The sequence below is a fragment of the Somniosus microcephalus genome, chromosome 1 (assembly GCF_052327205.1).
Source record: "Somniosus microcephalus isolate GS21.2 chromosome 1, FLI_Smic_1.0, whole genome shotgun sequence".
NCBI lineage: Eukaryota > Metazoa > Chordata > Chondrichthyes > Squaliformes > Somniosidae > Somniosus > Somniosus microcephalus.
The window spans coordinates 461,601,010-461,610,026 of record NC_140987.1 but is presented as its reverse complement, the minus strand read 5'-3'; the positions used below and the strand labels follow the sequence as shown (position 1 = coordinate 461,610,026).

Below are 9,017 nucleotides of genomic sequence, written 5' to 3'. Positions count from 1 at the left end.
GTTCGGAGCAGTAAAGTGGGATCTTTCCTCATTCCGCAGCTCGGGTAACAAGTCGGTGAACATTCCTCTCCTTCTGTCTGCAACCACAGCCCAGGCCGACTGCTCAATGGCTCTCAGTGAGGAAGGGAGCAATCACCAGCCAATCCTCTCCAATCAGTCAGCAGCTCGTGCTGCTTCACACAAATAAACTGCACCGACCAGACAGTGCAGGAAGCGCTGGAGTTTCACCGCGATGGGCAGCAGAGGAGGAAGATCCCCGTGTCGGGTGATATTTAACCGTGATTGAGATATGAGCAGCGTCAGTACTGAGGATCGTCAGGGCAGCTCACACATGGAGAAAGAGCCAGGTAGGGAAATCCAGCAACGCACAAGGCGCTGCTCTCTCTGTACTGTACAATACACTCACACTGATGGGAGGTCAATATTGTACCTGCCAACCTTTGTAAAACACAGGCTGAACCCCAGCTGGAGAATTGTGTCTCATTCTGGGCACTGCACTTTAGGAATTATGTCAAGACCTTGGAGAGGGTGCAGAGGAGATTTACTGGAATGGTACCAGGGATGAGGGACTTCAGTGATATGGAGAGACTGGAGAAGCTGGGATTGTTCTCAGAGCGGAGAAGGCAAAGAGGAGATTTGATCGAGGTTTTGACAGAGTAAATAAGGAGAAACTGTTTCCAGTGGCAGGAGGGTCGGTAACCAGAGGACACAGAGTGAAGGTCATCGGCAAAAGAACCAGAGGGGAGATGAGGAGAATGTTTTTACGCAGCGAGTTGTTGTGATCTGGAATGCGCTGCCTGAAAGGGCGGTGGAAGCAGATTCAATAGTAACTTTCAAAAGGGAATCGGATAAATACTTGAAGGGGAAAAATTTGCGGGGCTCTGGGGAAAGAGCAGGGAGTGGGACTAATTGGAGAGCTCGTTCAAAGAGCCGGCACAGGCACGATGGGCCGAATGGCCTCCTCCTGTGCTGTGAGATTCTGTGATAATTGGAAAAGCTCAGTTTTAGGGATGATTACTCATGTCGGGGGTCTGAGCTAGGCTGGTTTTAGGGATGATTACTCATGTCGGGGGTCTGAGCTAGGCTGGTTTTAGGGGTGATTACTCATGTCGGGGGTCTGAGCTAGGCTGGTTTTAGGGGTGATTACTCATGTCGGGGGTCTGAGCTAGGCTGGTTTTAGGGGTGATTACTCATGTCGGGGGATCGGAGCTAGGCTGGTTTTAGGGGTGATTACTCATGTCGGGGGTCTGAGCTAGGCTGGTTTTAGGGGTGATTACTCATGTCGGGGGTCTGAGCTAGGCTGGTTTTAGGGGTGATTACTCATGTCGGGGGATCGGAGCTAGGCTGGTTTTAGGGGTGATTACTCATGTCGGGGGATCGGAGCTAGGCTGGTTTTAGGGGTGATTACTCATGTCGGGGGTCTGAGCTAGGCTGGTTTTAGGGGTGATTACTCATGTCGGGGGATCGGAGCTCGGCTGGTTTTAGGGGTGATTACTCATGTCGGGGGTCTGAGCTAGGCTGGTTTTAGGGGTGATTACTCATGTCGGGGGATCGGAGCTAGGCTGGTTTTAGGGGTGATTACTCATGTCGGGGGATCGGAGCTAGGCTGGTTTTAGGGGTGATTACTCATGTCGGGGGTCTGAGCTAGGCTGGTTTTAGGGGTGATTACTCATGTCGGGGGATCGGAGCTAGGCTGCATGAAGAGTTTCACATTTTCTTTGCGTTGACAGGAACGGTTAGCCGCCAGCAGAAAGTGGAAAAGTCGGAAGAGGAGGGTGTGAGTCCCCGCTCCAGCGCAGCGCGAGCGCGTGAGACCGAGAGCAGCTCTCGTTGCATGGTCTTCACTTACTTCAAAGGGGACATCAACAGTGTGGTAGACGAGCACTTCGCTAGAGCTTTGAAACAAATGAGTAGTCCCGTAAACGTTTCTCCGAAAAGAAAAAACGAGAGCATCGAACCAAAGACAGGTATGAGGTGGAGCCCGGGTTGTGTGTGGAACGTCGGGTTGTGGACAGGTAAGAGGTGGAGCCCGGGTTGTGTGTGGAACGTCGGGTTGTGGACAGGTAAGAGGTGGAGCCCGGGTTGTGTGTGGAACGTCGGGTTGTGGACAGGTAAGAGGTGGAGCCCGGGTTGTGTGTGGAACGTCGGGTTGTGGACAGGTAAGAGGTGGAGCCCGGGTTGTGTGTGGAACGTCGGGTTGTGGACAGGTAAGAGGTGGAGCCCGGGTTGTGTGTGGAACGTCGGGTTGTCTAAGCACTCGGGACGGCTGGTCATAAATCGAAACCTTCTTCAGGAAAAAGCTTCATATTACGGCCATCATTTGGACTGTATTCATGGCAACCGTCTGACGGTGTCAGCACCAAAGCAGCTCAGTTAACTCTACAATGCGGGAGAGTTCCAGATTTCTTCCTTTGTGTGAAGAAGTGCTTCCTGACATCACCCCTGAACGGCCTGGCTCTAATTTGAAGGTTCTGCCCCCTTGTTCTGGACTCCCCCCATGTGGTAAACCACTGTATTGTATATTGCCACCTCTGGGTGGCGCTGTGTATGGAGGCATGCCTCAGCTGACTCCACCCACCACTGTGTGGGTTTCGTTCAGACTTGTTCAGTCACTCACGAAGAAGCATGGTCTCTTCTTAGCTAATAAAAGCCTTATTCATCTCTTCTTTCGACTCATCATCTCTTCTTCGACTCATCACCTTTTATGAAGTAATTGATAAGCGTATCAATTTTATTAGCTAAAAGTTAAATGGCGACACCTGAGGAGCAACAACAGCAACGGATACAGCAGACATTGCTGAGAGCCCTCAGACCACCACGCCTGGACCTCGACCCTCAAGATGTGGGTGCATCAGCCAAGTTTGAACACTGGCTGAGCTGCTTTGAATCCTTCCTCGCAATCTCACAGGTTACAGAGGAGGATCACAAACTGAAAATTTTGACCGCCCAGGTGAGCCATCAAGTATATATGCTAATCCGGGACTCTAATACGTACGTGGCGGCCCTCGAGCTACTAAAAGGGCAATATACGCGCCCAGTGAACACAATTTACGCCCGACACCTCTTGGGATCCCGCAGGCAGCAACCGGGAGAATCGGTAGGGGCATTTGCACGGGCGCTACTGGCACTCTGCAGAGACTGCGATTGTAAAGCGGTAACGGCTGTGGAGCACGCGCAGGGACTCGCCTGTGATGCCTTCGTCAGGGGCCTCCAGTCAGACCACACCCGGCAGAGACTGCTAGAAAGCAAGGAACCCGACCTGAAGACGGCCATTGCCCTTGCGCTCTCGTTAGAGGAGGCCCACCGAAACCTCGAGGCATACCCCCGTAACGGCGCCGAGACATGGCAATCGAAACCGTGGGACACGGGACCGCCGCCCCCGGCACCAACCGCTGCAGCGACCCAACCGAGACAGCAGCCTCCGGTAAGAACTGCTTCGATGCCCAGTAACCAGGCCCAAAAATGCTATTTCTGTGGCCAGTTAAAACATCCCAGAGCGCACTGCCCAGCTAAGACAGCTACCTGCTCGGGCTGCGGGAAGAAAGGCCATTACGCTAACGCCTGCAAGGGGAAGCCAGCCAGCAGCGCAGCGTGCGGGCCGTGGGAGCAGCCATCTTATCCGCCATTTTGTGTACCCCCGGCCGCATGGCATCCGCCGCCATCGTATCCAACGCACTCAACCGCCATTTCGTCACCGGAACCGACCACCGTCTCGGCGGATGACTATAGTGACTCACTAAGCCACATACTGGCCTCCGTGACGCTGGATCAAGGCCACCCTCACCATCTATCCAGCTCCATGATGGATATCGCGGTAAACGGCCGCGCCACCAGTTGCCTGATCGACAGCGGGAGCACAGAGAGTTTCGTCCACCTCGACATGGTACGTAGCCACTCCCTCACGATTCTGCCAACGCACCATCGCATTTCTATGGCGTCCAAGTCCCAGTCAATGGACATCAGCGGCTACTGTGTGGTGACCCTGTCAGTAGGGGGCACTGAATATCAAAAATTTAAACTGCTAGTCCTGCCCCGTCTTTGCGCTGCCGTCCTGCTAGGGTTGGATTTTCAGTGCCACCTTAAGAGTGTCACACTAGCATACGGTGGACCCCTCCCCCCACTCACAGTCTGCAACCAACAACTTTTAAATCGCCCGCTGCAAACCACCTGCAGCCTTTCCACATTAAAAGTCCCCCCCCCTCCCCTGTTCGCTAACCTCACCCGCGACTGTAAACCCATCGCTACCAAAAGCAGGCGGTACAGTGCCGGGGACAGAGCTTTTATCAGCTCTGAGGTGGAGCGGCTCTTGAAGGAGGGCATTATCGAAGGTAGCACTAGCCCCTGGCGAGCCCAGGTTGTAGTCGTTAAAACCACTGCAAAACGCCGCATGGTAATCGACTACAGCCAAACCATAAACCGGTACACCCAGCTGGACGCGTACCCCCTCCCTCGCATATCTGATATGGTCAATCAGATTGCGCAATACAAAGTATTCTCCACCATCGACCTTAAGTCAGCGTACCACCAGCTGCCCATCCGCCATGAGGACCGCCAGTATACTGCCTTCGAGGCAAACGGCCGCCTCTACCACTTCCTTAGGGTCCCCTTCGGCGTCACCAACGGGGTTTCGGTCTTCCAAAGGGAGATGGACCGAATGGTTGACCAGAACGCGCTGCGGGCAACCTTCCCCTATTTGGATAACGTCACCATCTGCGGCCACGACCAGCAGGACCACGACGTTAATCTAGCAAATTTCCTCCGTACGGCCCAACGGCTGAACCTAACGTACAATAAGGAAAAATGTATGTTTCACACCAAGCGCCTGGCCATCCTCGGCTGCGTGGTGGAGAACGGAGTCATCGGGCCCGACCCCGACAGAATGCGCCCCCTAATGGAGCTACCCCTTCCCCACTGCCAAAAAGCACTGAAGAGATGCCTGGGGTTTTTCTCCTACTACGCCCAGTGGGTGCCCCTCTATGCAGACAAAGCCAGGCCCCTCATCAAAGCCACCTCCTTCCCCCTGACACCAGAGGCGTGTGCAGCCTTCACTCTTATCAAGAACGATATCGCGAAGGCCGCAATGCACGCGGTGGATGAGTCCATCCCCTTCCAAGTGGAGAGCGATGCCTCCGACTTCGCCCTAGCCGCGACCCTTAACCAGGCGGGCAGACCCGTGGCCTTTTTCTCAAGGACCCTCCAGGGCCCCGAGACGAGACACTCCTCCATCGAAAAGGAGGCCCAGGCTATTGTAGAAGCGGTGCGTCACTGGAGGCATTACCTGGCCGGGAAACGATTTACCCTGCTCACTGACCAGCGTTCAGTAGCTTTTATGTTTAATAATAAGCAGAGGGGTAAAATCAAGAACGACAAGATCTTGAGGTGGAGAATCGAACTCTCCACCTACAATTATGATATCTTGTATCGGCCAGGGAAACTCAATGAACCCCCAGATGCCCTATCACGTGGTACATGCGCCAACGCGCAGAGTGATAGGCTGCAGTCCCTCCACAATGACCTCTGCCACCCGGGGGTCACCAGGTTTTTCCATTTTATCAAATCCCGTAACCTGCCCTACTCCATCGAGGAGGTCAGGACCATGACCAAGAGCTGCCAAATCTGCGCCGAGTGCAAACCGCACTTCTATAGGCCAGACAGAGCAAGCCTGATCAAGGCCACCCGCCCCTTCGAACGCCTGAGCGTCGATTTTAAAGGGCCCCTCCCCTCCGCTGACCGCAATGTGTACTTCCTCAACATAGTTGATGAGTACTCCCGTTTCCCCTTTGCCATCCCTTGCCCAGACATGACCAGTACCACGGTCATCAAGTGTCTGAATGACATCTTCGCTCTGTTCGGGTTCCCCAGCTATATACATAGCGACAGGGGCTCATCGTTCATGAGCGACGAACTTCGGCAGTACCTGCTAACAAGAGGTATCGCCACGAGCAGGACCACCAGTTACAACCCCCGGGGGAACGGCCAGGTGGAAAGGGAGAACGCGACGGTTTGGAAGGCAGTCCTCTTAGCACTAAAATCTAAGGGCCTTCCGACCTCCCGCTGGCAGGAGGTCCTCCCTGCAGCGCTTCACTCCATTCGGTCACTGCTTTGTACTGCCACTAATGCGACCCCTCATGAGAAAATGTTCGTTTTCCCCCGGAAGTCTACATCGGGAACCTCGCTACCGGCATGGTTGACTTCTCCTGGGCCCGTCCTACTGCGGAGGCACGTGAGGACGCATAAAACGGACCCCCTGGTCGAGCGGGTGCACCTCCTACACGCCAACCCCCAGTATGCCTGGGTGACATACCCAGACGGGCGGGAGGACACGGTCTCCATACGAGATCTCGCACCCTCGGGTACCCCTGAATTACCACCGTTATCCCCCTTACCACCGTTATCCCCCTTACCACTGTTATCCCCCACCACCCCTCCCAACCCAACCCCTGCAGACGGCATGCCAAAGCCCCAGGAATCTTCGCCAACCACCCAGACACCAGACCCGACGTCGGATGCTGCAACACCACCGCCGCCACCACGACGATCAGGACGTCAGACAAGGCCTCCTGATAGACTTAACTTGTAGTACCCTTCACCCCGCCGGACTTCACATTAAACAAGGGGTGAATGTGGTAAACCACTGTATTGTATATTGCCACCTCTGGGTGGCGCTGTGTATGGAGGCATGCCTCAGCTGACTCCACCCACCACTGTGTGGGTTTCGTTCAGACTTGTTCAGTCACTCACGAAGAAGCATGGTCTCTTCTTAGCTAATAAAAGCCTTATTCATCTCTTCTTTCGACTCATCATCTCTTCTTCGACTCATCACCTTTTATGAAGTAATTGATAAGCGTATCACCCCACCAGAGGAAATAGTTTCTCTCTCTCGACCCGATCAACTCCTTTAATCATAAACACCACAATTAGATCACCCCTTAATCAAGGGAACACAAGCCTAATCTGTGCAACCTGTCCTCGTAATTTAACCCTTTCAGCCCTGGTATCATTCTGGTGAATCTGGGCTGCTCCCCCTACAAGGCCAATACATCCTTCCTGAGGGGCGGGGCCCAGACTGAACCCAGTGCCCAGTATTAGTCTCCTTATTTAAGGAAGAATGTAAATGCGTTGGAAGCAGTTCAGAGAAGGTTTACTGGACCAATAGCTGGAATGGGCGGGTTGTCTTATGAGGAAAGGTTGGACAGGCTAGGCTTGTATCCGCTGGAGTTTAGAAGAATAAGAGGTGACTTGATTGAAACATATAAGATCCTGAGGGGTCTGGACAGGGTGGATGTGGAGAGGATGTTTCCTCTTGTGGGAGAATCTAGAACTAGGGGTCACTGTTTAAAAATAAGGGGTCGCCCATTTAAGACAGAGATGAGGAGAAATTTTTTTCACACAGAGGGTGGTGAGTCTTTGGAACTCTCTTCCTCAGAGGGCGGTGGAAGCAGAATCTTTGAATATTTTTAAGGCAGAGGTAGATAGATTCTTGGTAAGCAAGGGGGTGAAAGGTTATCGGGGTTAGGTTGGAATGTGGAGTAATCGGATCAGCCATGATCTTATTGAATGGCGGAGCAGGCTCGAGGGGCCGAGTGGCCGACTCCTGCTCCTAATTCGTATGTTCGTATGTATGTTCGTAGATGGAGTCTGACCAGAGCTCGGTACAGCTGTAGCAAAACTTCCTCCCCCTTGTACTCCAGCCCTCTCGAGATAAAGGCCAACATTCCATTAGACTTTTAAATAATTTTTTGGCTGTTCACTAGCTTTTAGTGATTTCTGTACTTGACCCCTAAATCTCTCGGCTCCACCACAGTTCCCAGCTTCTCGCCATTTAGAAAATGCTCTGATCTATCTTGGGTCCAAAGTGGATGACCTCACACTTTCCCACATTAAACTCCATCTGCCACAGGTTTGCCCACTCACTTAATCTAGCAATGTCCCTTTTACAACTTTCTGCTCCCATCTACGTTATTTACTTTGCCGCCTAACTTGGTGTCATCAGCAAACTTAGATATACCCTCTCTATTCCTTCATCCAAGCCATTTATAAATATAGTGAAAAGCTGAGGCCCCAGTACAGATCTCTGGGGGACACCGCTAGTCACATCCTGCCAATTGGAGCACACACCCATTATCCCCACTCTCTCTCCTGCCTCCTCACCAATTCCCTATGTGGAACCTTGTTGAATGCCGCTGGAAGCCCCTTAAGTAACATCCATAGACACTCCCTTATCTACCACGTTAGTTACCGCCTCAAAAAAATAACTGGGGAAGTTCTCCGCTCAACTCGTATTGTCCAAGTGCTCAGTCACTCTGTCCCCAATAACAGATTCTAGTAACTTCCCCACACGTTAGACGAACAGGCCTATCATTTCCTAGTTGATCCCTCCTACCCTGCTAAAATAATGGCATCACATTGGCTTATTCCAATCCAAGGCAACAATTCCTGAATCGAGAGAGTTTTGGAAGATGATAACTAAAGCATCAACAATTTCCTCATCTACTTCTGCTGATACCCTGGGGTGGAAACCAGCGGCTCATGGAGATTAACCTCAATCTCATAGTTTTCTCCATCACCATGTTTTTACTTTTATTGAATTTAGTCCTTGATCTATTTTTAGTTTTCTTTGTATCGCTGCTATTTTATTTTCATCCTCTACTGTGAAGACTGAGAAAAAGTATTTATTTGTTAAGTCTGCTATTTCCTGATTGACATCCTCAGAAAGAGGCTGGACAAATATCAGTGCGGGAACAGAGGTAACAGGGATCAGAGAGACGGAGCTGACCAAAGACTCCGCGATGGGGTCAGGGAGCTGGGGTCAGAGAGCTGGGGTCAGGGAGCTGGGGTCAGGGAGCTGGGGTCAGAGAGCTGGGGTCAGAGAGCTGGGGTCAGGGAGCTGGGGTCAGGGAGCTGGGGTCAGAGAGCTGGGGTCAGGGAGCTGGGGTCAGGGAGCTGGGGTCAGGGAGCTGGGGTCAGAGAGCTGGGGTCAGGGAGCTGGGGTCAGGGAGCTGGGGTCAGAGAGCTGG

At 52.6% G+C, this 9,017-nt stretch overlaps 1 protein-coding gene across 1 annotated transcript in view; it reads left to right on the top strand.

The window, feature by feature from the left end:
• The first annotated feature begins 289 nt into the window (after nt 1-289).
• The window catches only part of vgll1l (vestigial like family member 1-like), a 59,607-nt gene continuing 50,879 nt past the window's right edge, over nt 290-9,017 (top strand). The window contains exons 1-2 of the mRNA XM_086011056.1: nt 290-347; nt 1,731-1,967. Of these exons, the coding sequence (XP_085867182.1) occupies nt 290-347; nt 1,731-1,967 (295 nt within the window). The remainder of the gene's footprint in view (nt 348-1,730; nt 1,968-9,017) is intronic.